The sequence below is a fragment of the Pezoporus wallicus genome, unplaced genomic scaffold (genome assembly GCF_028554395.1).
Source record: "Pezoporus wallicus isolate ANWC-B61680 ecotype Strahan unplaced genomic scaffold, APGP_CSIRO_Pwel_v1 contig_8333, whole genome shotgun sequence".
NCBI lineage: Eukaryota > Metazoa > Chordata > Aves > Psittaciformes > Psittacidae > Pezoporus > Pezoporus wallicus.
Genome location: NW_026637037.1, coordinates 1,107,487 through 1,121,453, shown reverse-complemented (window position 1 = coordinate 1,121,453; position 13,967 = coordinate 1,107,487). Strand labels below are relative to the sequence as shown.

General features: G+C 38.7%; 1 protein-coding gene across 1 annotated transcript in view; it reads left to right on the top strand.

Moving 5' to 3' along the window:
- The window catches only part of ABCA4 (ATP binding cassette subfamily A member 4), a 72,099-nt gene that overhangs the window by 11,053 nt on the left and 47,079 nt on the right, over positions 1-13,967 (top strand). The window contains exons 6-11 of the mRNA XM_057402749.1: positions 1,899-2,096; positions 5,960-6,049; positions 6,425-6,665; positions 8,074-8,213; positions 9,215-9,331; positions 10,079-10,276. Coding sequence (XP_057258732.1) covers positions 1,899-2,096; positions 5,960-6,049; positions 6,425-6,665; positions 8,074-8,213; positions 9,215-9,331; positions 10,079-10,276 — 984 coding nt within the window. The remainder of the gene's footprint in view (positions 1-1,898; positions 2,097-5,959; positions 6,050-6,424; positions 6,666-8,073; positions 8,214-9,214; positions 9,332-10,078; positions 10,277-13,967) is intronic.

The following is a 13,967-nucleotide window of genomic DNA, read 5'->3' as shown; positions in this document are numbered from 1 at the left end:
GAACTGAAGTTTTCCTCTGAGGGCCTGCTTTTTTGAGTCATTCTCAGATAAGGATAAGAGACTGATGTTCAAACACAATAAGTTCAAGAAAGATTGGCAACAGCCCACCCTGCCGGAAAAATTGGAAGGGCGGAGGTTTCATGAACATTCTTGAAATGCTGTTAAAGTTTGTAAATAACCTCTCTTTGGTTGTTATTGGTTTTTTGGTCCTTTTTTTTTTCTTTTTTCTGTTTAATCCTTCTCAGTTGTGTTAATGTCACAGTTTCCTCGTTTCACAAGTCAAAGCAAGGTTCCCAGGCTGCCTCCCTGTCCAGCTCAGTTTCGTTGCAGCTCCCAATGGGTGATGAGGACCATGCCATATCAGGAGTATTTGGTTTAAAAATGCTGTTCTTTTCACACACATCCACAGGACATAAGTGACAGGGCAAATAAGCAAGTTCTTTCACTGACATAAAGTCAGTTAAATCCAATTCAAATGTTCCAGTTCGGTTTTGGAGGATTTTTGCAAACCAGAGTGACAGTACCTCTCAGATACTTTACTAGAAATTTATATCCCTTTTTTGCACCTTAATTCCCTGGGGTTTTATATATTCCCCATTACAAACTTCACCAGACAAATCTCAGCTGCTAACTGTAGGAGACTTGCAGATATAAAATTAAGATAATGTTCAGAATCTCTTAGATGGCCTTGTTGACATAGGAAATAAATGCACACCTATGTCTGACCTGGTATAAGTGTGGTGTGTTTGTTTTGTTCCAAATGTCTTTAAGACTGGCATGCTCAGCAGATTATTTTTCTAAAGACAGTTATATTCTGAGCTGATTTTGACAATTTCTTTTTCTATGCAGCTTATGAAATTCATTTAGCCTAATGATATTGTGTCAGTGCATAGTGCTTGTTTGTCTGAAAGCCTGCATTCATCTCAAGCGCAGGAGGGATTTACAGTCATCACACTGTTCTGAGGTCTTTTCCTTGTAATTCATACTGTGAAATGAGGTGGACAGAGCATGGGATCATGAGCTTATATGCAATTTTCAGTGCTACTTTTATTATATTGCCATGTATTCTGTGCATTATAAAGCAAGCAGAACTGAACTATAGACTACCAAGAGCATTCCATTACAGCAGTGTAAATCCTAGGTAACTCTTACTGATTTCTGTGGAGGTATTATGCATTTACATTGGTTTAACTATTGGTTATTATGCATTTACATTGGTTTAACTATAAACTTATCTGTTCCAGTGGTTGAACACCAAAGATAATAATAATTGTTGTGTTTTTTTTTTTTTCTGTGCCATGTTTCTATTAGAAGCAATAATCAATAGGTGGATGTGGTTTAATGTAAAATGGTGCTGTAAAGCCTGGGTGTATGCCTGTGCACAGTGACAGTGAGTAATGGCTGTGGGGAAGAGTTGGGGTGGAATAGTCATAAGTGGGAAATGGAGCTGAAGAGTCAGTGGAATTGGCCTTACTCTCTAGAGCAACTGACAGCAAAAAATATAACTATCTAAACACAAAAGGTAAAATGATGTGGCATGCTTGGTTGGGTCTGGGGAAATACTTTCAAGCAAGCCATAGCTATCCCTCCTTAACCACAAAGATGGGTGGGATGTCATCAGTTGTGCTTAGATAATAAAGGGAATACTCACAAGAACTTTTGCCATGAAAGGAAGAATCACTAATGAGAAGAGGAAGAATATGAAGCCAAAGTGGTCTAGCATAACATCAAGTGAAGGTGGTTCAAGAGTTGATGCTTTAGCTGACCGCATCCTTCTGCCATTCATGAAAATATTAGGAGGGTCTGATATCAAGGTGTCCACTTTTGATAAATCTTTAATTGTTCCTGAGCAGTATGGAGTTTCACAACAGTAAATGAACCATTATTTCTGGTTGCAGTTCGCCTCCGGTGTCCCTAACTTGACTCTGAAGGACATTGCTTGCAGTCAGATGCTCCTGGACCGCTTTATTATCTTTAGCAGTAGAAGAGGCCTCCCTTTGGTGCACAAGGCCATGTGTGCCCTGTCCCAGGAAAGTCTGCAGAGAGTGGAAGATGCCTTGTATGCAAATGTTGATTTCTTCAAGCTGTTTCAGCTGGTAAGTGTTAACACAATCATCCTGCCTTTTGTTGTCTTTTTTTTTGGCTGATATTTCGTTGCCCTTCAAGAATTTTCTTTGTAATACACCACCAATGTTCCAAGTGGTCTTTGTGTATTTACCCCTGCAAATGTAAGGTTAAGGATGTGTGATTATTAAACTACTGTCAGCAGGACACTAGGTGCTTCTGAGTATGCTTTGGGATGAAACATGGCATTCACAGTACCACAGAACTAAAATATTCAAATGCAATTTCAAAGTCAGAGTGTGTGTGGAACAATTATCTGGGCTTTCCAGTCTGTGTAGCAAAACAGTGTGTGGCAAGAACTACAGGGACCTTACTAAGGGTTCTGAATATACCCACCCAACCCATTCTTTGTTCTACCCCACATGGCAGAATTCAGTGCTGGAGTTAAAGCCATGGTGCAGTTGAGCTGAGATTGCCATATGAGCCTTTACAAAAAACACCACTCCAGAACCCCCCCCAAAGCAAACTAAACTCAACAACAACAAAAAACCCAACCCACCCAACTAAAAAACCCAACCAGACTAGTTGTACTGGTTTGCATTGATTTGTCTATAGAAGCTTTTCCTCACTTCTGTTCATCTTCATTGCCCTTTGTGCTGTTCCTGTTTCTGCTGTGACCTTCTTGCCATAAATTAACTACAACTGCATCTTTGGTTCAGTACAGAGATACTGTGCCATTTATAGATACATATTTTCTTATTTGTATTTATATAAATTTAAAATGGATAACATTAATATGTTGAGATATACATATAATTGCATACTGGGGTGGGGTGTTTACTTTTGCTCTCTGTCCTTTGCCGAATATTTTTCGAATACTCTATTTGTATTCTGCACACTGAGCTTGTGCTTTCATAGAACTATTCATAAAGACTCCAACGTCTCTTTCCTCATGATCCTTAGAAGACATCACTGTGTATACATCTTTTCTGTTTGTTTGCCCATGATCATGACTTCACATTTTCAACATTAAATCGAATTTGCTGTTTTGCACCTTGTAACTGAATGTCACGGGACCCTCACATTATCAGTTGGGTGTATACAGCAGGCAGGACATATGAGCAGCTGCTAAAGTTATATAGAAACTATTTACTGGAGTTTTCTGCCACAGCAGTGTAACATCATGATGAATTTAACATGGATTTTATTCAGCTTTGAGTTGCTCAGAACTGGGAACAGGCTATGCCAGAAACTTTAGTTGACTCGCCAGCCAAATTACTGTTAGATTACTGTAGCATTGGCAGTCATTCATTGTGCCTGTGTGATTTTGCCAATCCTGATAAGAGTCTGCAGTCAGCTTTTGAAAGCTGCTGGTTTCCATTTCTGCAAATACACTCAGATGTTTTCATGTATCTGATGCTCACTGGAAGTAGCAGGGAATTAATGCTAAAGTACTTCTAAGGCAGGTTTTCAGACTTTAAGGACTTCATGTGAAGATGCACACTGCACTGCCCAGATTTCAAATTAAGCTGCTAACATATGATTTTGCTGCCATGTCAAATAAAATGGAAAGATGAAATTTGATGAAGCAGTTGTCTGTGTTTAAAGAAAATATAGACTCACATGGGAGATAGAAACATAAACCTGAACCGAAAACCTGGAGTTGTGAAAGACGGCGTGTTCAGATGCAGGCTTATGGTCTGGTCTGTTACTACAGGATCTGGCTGCCAGGACTTTCCCTGAGTATATCCATTTAATGTGGAGAAGAGGGTTTATCTTTTCATGATGTCCAGCGCAGTAAGACCTCAAGTTGGTAAAAGCTTTCCCGCACTCCCGTCATTATAGTTGCTAAATAGTAATTTTAATATAATTCTGTGTTTTTTCAAGGCAGAAGTCCTCCTTTTAAATCAAAATCTATCTCGGTTACTCCTTTTCACCTAAAAGGTAGACTGTGCTTAAGTACTTCTTGATGCACTAATGCACTAATGCTTCTCCAACACTTTGAAATTAATGTTTCTTTTTGAATTTGTGATACTTGAACATATTCAGGTATGTGCATAAACATCCACTCAAACCCTTCCTGTGCTCATGTATACCCTCTAGGGCTTTTGACAGAAATTAAAGCACAGTTTGGATAGCAGAGACAGAAAAATAAGGCCCACACGTTACTGTCTGACTCAGCCACCACAAGGAAAATGAGCCTCTTTCTGGAGCAGTGCTGTTCTTGAACCTGCCTCTTTCAGCTTTGTTTGAAGTCCTTTAAACCTTATAAATAAATTAAAATAGAATTCTATAATACCTCATTGTGATTTTGGGTAGAGATAAGCAGTTCTTATCACCAAGCATAGACACATGTTGCTGAAACAGCTGCTTTGATCCGTATCACCACATATGCTTGATACATAATCAAACAGAGTGTAGATCTACACTCAGTTACATATGCAGAATGAATCTTCATTGAACTGTTTGAAACTTCTATGTTAGCTTTAAAACTTCTAGAAGTACCTGTGTATTGAAGACCCAGGTAATTTTCTGCACTCTTACACTGTCAGCCACTGTACTTCATGGTCTTCAGGCTCCAGCAGTATAGTATAACCAATCACATACCCGATTTGGTTTTGTTTGAGTAGGACTTCTTTTAGCTGACTGTGGATTCCAGAACTGGGCATTCTGTTGCTGGAAAGAAGCTCTTCAAGAATTATGCTCTTCATTTTTTTTATGACACCACATTCATTTGCAGTGAATATGAAGATAGTTAGATAAATATTTTTGGGAAAACTTTCATCCTCCTCTGTGCTTAGGATCAATAAACATTCCCAACTGTATGCTCTGGTATTTAGGTCAGATGAGAGTGTAGTTTGTGTATAGTGTCCGCTGATCCTGTCTTATGCTTCTAGAGAGCATCAACTAGCTGAGTACATACTGAGTCATTTTAGGATGTTTCTAGTAAGATCTGATTCATACTGAATGCCTCTTGCAAGAAGTAGTATTTAGGAACAAATGGGTAATATTACCCCTATTTCTCCTTTATTTTTCTCTAGCTACATGAAACAAGTTCTTAATTCCATGTTTATCCTGAGCTTTTCTCTGGTTTGCTTCAAATTGTTCACAGTACCTGTTGCTTACAGTTGCAAAAAAGCCAAGTTAAGGCAAATGCTCCAAGAATCCTGTATAATCTTTCCAGAAACTAGTTCCCCTAAGGAAAAGTGTATTTGAAGCACTGTGTATGTATTTCCTGCCTGAACTGCAAGTGACAGATCAGAACTTGCTAACATAAAAACTCTTGCCTTTGTGATTTCCTGCCAGGTACAATGCAGCTGTCTCTTGCTTTCTTAACCACCTACTGACTGAAAGGAATGTCAGGCAATCAGCAGGGTGTGTAGCTACATCATTTTGGGGAAGTCTTTTTAGGACAGTGAGGACCAGGCTGCCTCCAAACTCGGGAAATCTCTCAAGTGTAAAGTACTACCTGTTATTTACTGTCATGGTAAATGAGTCTTCTGTATCATAACCTTAGCTGAATTCACAGGTTACCAAAAGTAGCCTCTGTGAGAAGCAGCTTCTCAGAAATCCCAGTTCCCTCATTCATCCTCCATTTTTGCACCTTTTGGAATGGTGGGCTTAAATAAGCAGAACAAATGCCAAGCTCATATTTTCAGTGGCCTGTGACTGTTTCAGCTTTATATTGGTAAGAACACTTACACATGCTGCTGTGTGAGTCTGCACATGGGTACTGGATTTGTGGCCCCACGAGACAGGCTTACAAGACACTGTTCCAAATAACTCAAAGTATTTCAGCTAAAGAGATGCCATTTGGATTTTCTTCTCTCACTGTAATAGCTGTTGTCATATAGGGACTATACAAAACTCATCTGTGTTTTTGATGTATTTACAGCTTCCCACTGTTCTGAACAGAAACACTCCAGGTGCTGACCTGAAGGCCTGGGGAAGGATGATGTCTAGTGTCACCCAGGCAGTGCAAAAGGTAAGTTGTCTATTAAAAATGGCGTCACTTTTCTAGGTAGCACACAATGCTCCTTTTCCTTTGTTCTTTTTATGTTCCAGTTACCTGCTTTATCAGAAAGTAAGTCGACTTGTTTGGAAAGAGCCGATTCCTTAGAAATTAATTCTTCTCTCATTAGAAAATAAATGTAAAAGGAAGCATTGGCAATTATGATTCTATAACCTTTTCTTCAGAAAAGACATGAGAGAACAAGAACTGAAAATGGTGCCTGTGACCAGAACAGAGGAGATAAAAGGATGAGGTTGTGACTGCATGCTTTAGCAGTGTGGCTACAGCTGAGAGCTCACCAGTTCCTCCTTTGAGGGCAGTGATTAACAAAGCCTTGTCTTACTGCAGCTAGCCAAGAAGCCAAGTGTTCAGGACCTTCTGGTGTTTCTGCAAGCATTTGTACAAGATGGAAGGCCAGAATCCTTAGGCCACTTGGTGAGCTCCCTGTCTGATCTTTTCTGTGGCTACCCAGAAGGAGGTGGATCCAGAGTGCTTTCATTCAACTGGTATGAAGATAATAACTATAAAGCTTTCCTGGGGATTGACTCAACAAGGAAGAAATCCAGTTATCTTTATAATAACACAACCAGTAAGTTTTTCAAGCAAACCGTTACAGAGACTGTAGACAGGTACGACTTCTGGTAGAATACCACTGTTGCTTTTATAAAATAACACTTCTAAGAAGTTAATTCAAGAAATTAGAGACAGCTGAAATTATTTTACTTACTGCTTATTTCATAGCTGGAAGCAGAGAAGCTCAGGAATTGAGAACAGAGATGTGCGTTTGTTTCAATATGAAGGGGTAAACATAGTCAACCATCATCATTAAGGCATAAGTCCCTCTGTCTTCTAATATATGCTACTGATATCAGGAAGAACTAAGTGTTTCTGAAGAAGGTTCTGGAAAATGTAGTGCTGCATTCTGGAATTACTTTTCTCCAAGATGTGATACATGGCAGCTGTTCTCTTCCTGCATAAACATACATATTTTTTATAGCAGTAAGCTTCTGCAGCACAATTCTTACATAGAAGTATTTCAATTTACTAGTTTTTGTTGCTTTGATTTCCTCACGTATCTTCTTGCTATTGTAACAGGAGAGAATGGAAAGAGGAACCTATTTTATCTTTTCTACAACTCATTATTTTATAGTTTTATTATGTTCCCTTCTGTTTGCCATTCCGTTTTTTTCTACACCAGCAATTTTTTTCTGTACTAACAACCATATTATAGCTGGCAGTAGATTTCTCTGCCTATTCTGCTGTCATAGGTATGATTGCATGATTGCAGAGTACAGGTAAGCACTTTGCCCAATGAGAGATTCCTACGTTTCATTGTTTGTATTAATACTTGGCTCTATTTATGTCTGAATCTTCAGAAGACCTGTAAAGGGCTCAGTACTTCATTTCTTCAGCCAGGGAACAATAGAGTTGGATGCTATCCAAGTAGACTAATTACTTCATAGTGCAGGAGAAAGATAGAAATGTTTACATTAAAATGTTTAGTTCTAAATCATTGTAGGATCCAATTCTGAATTGTTCCAGAGTTCAACATTCAAGCCTGCTGGATCTCCAGTCCAATAGTTTACACTGTGTAAGAATTAACCACTAACAGGAGAAAAAATAGCTTTGTGTCAGTATCAACTACAATTCAAAGCAGCTAAGTGATTAGGAGAAAAGCAGTTTCAGAATTTTTCAGTGAGATCTGAACTGTCTGATTTCCTTCCATTTGAAATATAAGTAACAGCAACTTTCAAATGGTTAGGTTTATTTGTTTGCTCTTCTAATTTCTATGTTGTCTACTTTACAATTCCAACAATTACTTAATAGTCTTTTCCATCTGGTCAGACACTGTACTTCTACACTGCAAATGTGCTTAAGCCATTCAGCTTCAAAATGCTTTAAACTGACCATATTGCCAGTAAAAAGCCCTGCAGGATGTTTTGTGTGATAGGATTTGAGTAAGGTTGCATAAAGACTGCCTTTATTTTTGTCTTTAGCACCCTTTTGTAATGCATTGATCCAGAATTTGGAATCAAACCCTTTAACCAGAATAGCCTGGAGTGCTGTGAAGCCCCTGCTGATGGGAAAAATCCTCTTTGCTCCTGATTCACCTTCTGTACGGCAAATCCTAAAAAATGTAAGCACTTCTGAAATACAAACCTGTTTATTTCTAGCAAATTGCACCCAAAGAAACATCCTGTGAAAAACAGTGACCTGGCTACATCAACCTATTCAGATTTTCTTCTCAGAACTCCATTTGTTCTGTTGGTCCAGGAGTCAGATCTTCACTCACAATCTTGGCCTACACTACCTGCTTTTTTCAGCTTAAATTGTTTGTTGTTGGCATGATTTCACACTTACACCAGTAGAAATAGTAATGTTTATATATATTTTACAGAGGGAGGAACTTCAGCAGCTCTGTATCAGTAAGTATTTAAATGGGGCAGTTACAAGACTTCCATAGACTCATTGAGGCCTAACACTGAGCAATGACAAACCAATAGCAGCATCGTGGTTTAGTATTATTATGTTCAGATCATAAATAATTGTCACTTCATGAAAATAGGATGGAGCCTGGATATTTCAGTTAAGTGCCTGAATTTGGGTGAAATTAATCCGATTAATTAAATCAAGGTCACATATGACCTAGGTTTTGGCCACCTCTCGGCAGCTATGTAAGGCACAGAACTGGTGGTTGTAGTTCACACAGGAAAACATCAGATTTACAGCAGCCCATATAATAATATCTTAACTATGAGAGTACCTGTCTTCTACAGCTGCCTCTCATTTATTCATCTGCTCACATCATCATCTTTTTAGTTCTTGAAGGAGAGAAACAGTCTACCTAAAACCTGAGTATTTAAAGGAATTGAAGTTAGCTGGGGTTAATGTGCACTTGTTTTTTTCATTGCATATAAAATACAAGTTTATCCTAAGTGACTTTGATTCCAGTTGGATTTTACAAATTCTTTTCCAAGGATTATTAACTTTTCTTCTATTTTAATGAGTTTAGCAAGTATGAAGTAAAAACTGCAACATTTGTCAGATGCAGGTTTCTTTGTCACTGAATGGCTGCTTCACAAATTCTGTTTATCTTCTCAGCTTTCTAGCACTCTTTTCTGCTGTTTTATTCCTCAGGCAAACTCCACTTTTGAGGAACTTGAACGCCTCAGACTGTTGACCAAAGCTTGGGAAGAAGTGGGACCTCAGCTGTGGTACTTCTTTCAAAACAGCCTGCAAATGAATATGATCCGTGTATGTTATAACTTAGCAGGGATCCGCAGTAAGAGCAGCCTGTCACCATCCTTGATTTTTCCTAAGGGGGAAGAGAATTAATTGGTGGGATTTGGCTGGAAGTACAGCAAGGAACCTGTGGCCTTTAAGGCTGTTGGACTGGTTACAGGGCTTCTTTTGAAGGTGTTACAGCATCTCTGTGACAAAACCCCAGATCTGGACACTTCAGAATCTGGCTAATGACTTCTTAATAAAGGCAGCAATTGATGCTTCTCTGTCTCTCCAGAATGTCTTTCAAGAACAGACAACTTGATCTTGTGTTCTGCACAGGCAAAGAAGCCAGTAGGACCATGTTTTTGCTGGCCTCAGCAATTTACTGCCTTAGGAAATTACCTATTTCCACATCTCTTATCTCTGACTTTGATCAGCTGCAAGTAATATCTGAAGTTGAAGTTTATAAAGCAGTTCATACTAGAGAAAATATGTGGTTTTCCACACTCTTCTATTTTAGATGAGACATTTATTACATTTATCCTCTTGTTTATAAGAAAACAATGCAGAAAATAGTCAAGGTTAGATTTATTTTCATCCATTCTTCAGGTCTCCCCTCCAGCTATGCAGTTGCTGATTTAGGAAATTAATTCTTTAGCACAACCTTTTGTACTACTTCATGGCTCAGAAAGAGCTGTGGAAATGGAAACTTTTCTAGCAAAACAGGGCATACAAGGAAGGCTATTGTAGTAAAGCTGTCTTGATATGTTTCCTCAGGACTCTCTGAAGCACCCTACAGTGAGGGACTTCTTGAACAGACAGCTGGGTGCTGAAGGCTTAACTGCTGAACACATAATCAACTTTCTCCACAATGGGTCCCCAGAAAGCCGAGAGAAGGGAATGGCAGACTTTGACTGGCGGAACATCTTCAGTGCTGCGGACCGAGCTCTGCGTTTGCTCAGTCAGTATCTAGAGGTAAGGGCAGCCTTTCCACTGCTGGGAATGCTTGTACAGTACTTAAGGCAGTACTTAAAGTCTGTGGTAACAGACAAAGTTAAAATCATAAGACATCTTTATTTGTTTCATTTGAATGTTTTGAAGAATTTTGTGTTTGAACCCCAAACTCTATATTCAGAGTGTTAGTTGAGTGTGTAAATACACTTTGGTGCTGAGGTAGAAAGTGAATGCAAAACCTCAAGGAAACGATATTTGTAAGTACTAATAACTGACAGGCCACTAATTTTAGTAAGCTCAGGGCCAAAGAAGCTAATGATTCTTTGGTAAATCCCCCTCCGGGTTTTTAAGCACCTGATCAAAATTCCTTTGAAACCAGTAAGGGAGTTTCTACTTGTTCTGTAGCTACTTCCAAGAGATGTCTGTGTGCCTTTCCTGGGGTCCATACTCCCTTTCTCTAGGATGCTGTGTTTTGTAGTGTGGCTATATGAGGCTTTCTGAGAGCCACAGTGCAGAAAGAGAGGTGAAGTTTCATTACATTAATTAAAAAATGCTAAAATTCTAAGTGAAAATATCAAGCCATTGTAAAAATATGTGGAAGATACTTTGAGTAAGAAGTTTCTCTGATGTGGGCAATTCTACCAATGAGTTCATCAGACTCATTACTCTGTGAGCTCTTTTGGTTTAGGCTTTGGGTTTTTTTTATCCTGTATATTTCCAACTGCAGGTAACGATGTGTTGGAACTAGACCTGAGATAGAGTGGATTCCTGCTAATTTAGGTAAATGAAATGCCAGCTCTTCTTTGTAAACTTCTGAGCCCAGGCAAAACTTGAGGACGCTGCAATGTTGTGGTTTTAACTCAGTGTTAAAAAAACTATTGCTGTTGGCAGTAATATTAATACTTGGGAACTCAACACTTAGCATCTGCCATATGAGGGTCAAGGTTTTTATTGAGATTAATTATATTTTACAAGCATCTCTGAAAGAAATGTAAGTATTTAATTATTGAATTGTTAAATAAGCTAAGCCTCAAGCTCACAGAGAAAATTGGTACTAGTTGTAGGCAACAGGACCAAGCCTAGCTCTCCCACTTCCAATGGAGTTCAGTCTGAAAGACCATCCCCTACATGAAGGCAAGACCTGAGGGTTTATCTGCCTTCATATAGCTATTACAAGATGGAACAATAAAGCTTTTGCAGAAAGCTCTGCTGGTTCTTCTGATCATCTTTTTACTTCATGTTAGCAGAATTACTTCCTGCTCAATCTGAGTGAAATATATTGCTTGCAGCAAGTTAATACTGGAACATCCACAACATCAGGGCAGTTACTGTACCTGGTAGTAGATCTTTGTGTCCTAAAGTTCTTTGTAATGAGCTTACTCTTTTAAGAATGCTGCTTACACCGAGATGATAACAATTGAGAATGTTTTCACACTGTGCCAAGCACACTGGGAACAAATGTCCCTTTCAGGGACACCCTACTCCTTGCTATAGTATGCAATGAGCAGAGGAGTGCTGTCAGCAACTATCTTTGGAGACTCCACATCTCTGCTGCAAGCTGTAGTGCAGCTGAGAAGCCCAGAGGTTATGCAGTGGCTGCTCATCCTCACTACCCAAAGAATTTCTTGTTCTTCCCTTAGATTACTTTAGGCCACAGAAGACCTAAGCTGTTGTGAGACATACCTAGTCACCTCTTTATACTTCTTATTTTCTGGTTTCTTTTCCAAGCCTGTTCTTAGTATTTCAGTTTTGGTTTTCCTATCTTCACTGAACCATTTTAAATTGTTAAATAGTTACCAGGAGAAAATACAACATAAATTTCCCCAAGTGGTTGCTGAATGAATTTTGATATGGTGAAGTTTATGAAGGCACATAAATGCCTTCATAAATTGAATTGCAGTTCACTGAAAAAAAAACAAAGTTAGAGCAGACACCTTTTGTTTTGAATACAGCTAAGGTTAAGAGAAAGAAATTCTAGCTTTTGGCTAGTAGATTACAATGTAAAATCTCTTTTCACTTTCAAATTATGTGAGTTATTACAACACTGATGTCATAGCCTATGTTCTTATACAAGCTTTGGTTTCACTCCTCTCACAGAAGATCTACAAGCATTTGTGGTTTATGTTTCAAAAGCTTGCTGCTTCCTCAGCTGGATGTCTGGATGGCCTATATTGCTCCTCAGCGTAGTCCCAAAACTGTCTGTTCTGCAGTGAAAATCTTAACATCAGTTGTCTGTCAGTACTTTGCCAGTGTCACTCCCACAGATTCCCCAGGAGAACTACATGAGTTCTGCAGCTGCCACAAGTACCTTGAAAATAACATTCCTCACAACAAAGAAACAGCAAATAGTCTTCCAGGCACTGCAGAGACACAGTTCCACAGAAGGACTTTGCTGGGAAACACACTTTGGCAAGAACTAAACTCAGTTCCAGAACCTCCAACTATGTAGGATAAACATAGGATAGGATAAAAGTAATTAATACAACCTGACCCATCAGTCTAATTTGATTTCTCTTCTGGTATGCAAGTCAGGAAGCTTTTCTACTTTATTTTGCTTTCTGATATAATAATCTATGTAGTTTAATCTTGTAAAGCAAACTAGGAGAATGAACATTTGCAGATCAGGAAACGTAAAGCTACAAAATAGTTAAATTGTCAATTTAAGCTGTTCCATTTTGCTGCCAGTTAAAAATACATTTTTCTATAGGTCCCATTAAACTGTGATACTTCAAGTTTTAAAGGAAATAGAGCATGATTTTTCACAGGGAAAGGTTAAATAAAGGAGTGTTTAAGATGTCTTCCCATTGAATAGCAGGTTGCCTGTATGAGTATTTTCATGTTGAGTAGTTTTGGTTATTGACCTGCAAGAGATAATCAAGAAGATCAGATCAACCAAGTTAGCCTCCTGAATTTTATGAAGCAAGGGTTAGGGGAAGTAAGTATCTTCCCGGTCCATCTGGGGATTGCACGCTTCTGCGCTCCAGTAATATCTTGCCAGTTCTAAAGGGCAGAAGCTGAATAGACAAACATAAGTCTGTAATTTTACAGCTAACTAATGATAGAGTTTGTTCACAGTCCTTTTGTCTTACAGTGCCTGTTAAGTAGGATTAAATGGGGGGACATTAGATTTCCTTGACTTGGTGTTTTGTATATGGGCTGATAATACATTTTGTAATAATGACAGAGGCTAAAAGACAACAGTTTGCTGTGCAGTGGAAACTATGTTTTGTTATTGAGATAGCCAATGCATGTTAACTTAAGCCAGCAGGTTAATCGCATACCAGAATTCAGTCGGGACACAATATTGTCAGTAAAATCAATTGACTAGTTGAGTGGCATTAAATAGGAATAAATGCCTAAATACCCAAGATTTGAATTTATGCTCTGACTTTCCCAGTGCTTTTCAACTGAAGTCTATGCCTGATGTGATTTCCTTATGGATCAGTCACCCTTTAGCTCTGTGATATACACTCAGGTACTTCCTAGGCTGAAAAAAAGTCCCCGTGCTTGAAAAAGGATAGTGTTCTGGTTCAGCTGGACTGCTAAAAGCTCTTGTGGTGAGATTTATTTTATAGCTGAGTTAATTTATCTCCTGGATGCAGATTCTGAAGTCTGTTCCTGATGGTGGGATCTCATCTTTGCCACAGCTTTAGCCCTTCCAATTCAGATATTTGTGTTTTTGAGAGAATCTTCAAAGTATAGTCCAAGTGGC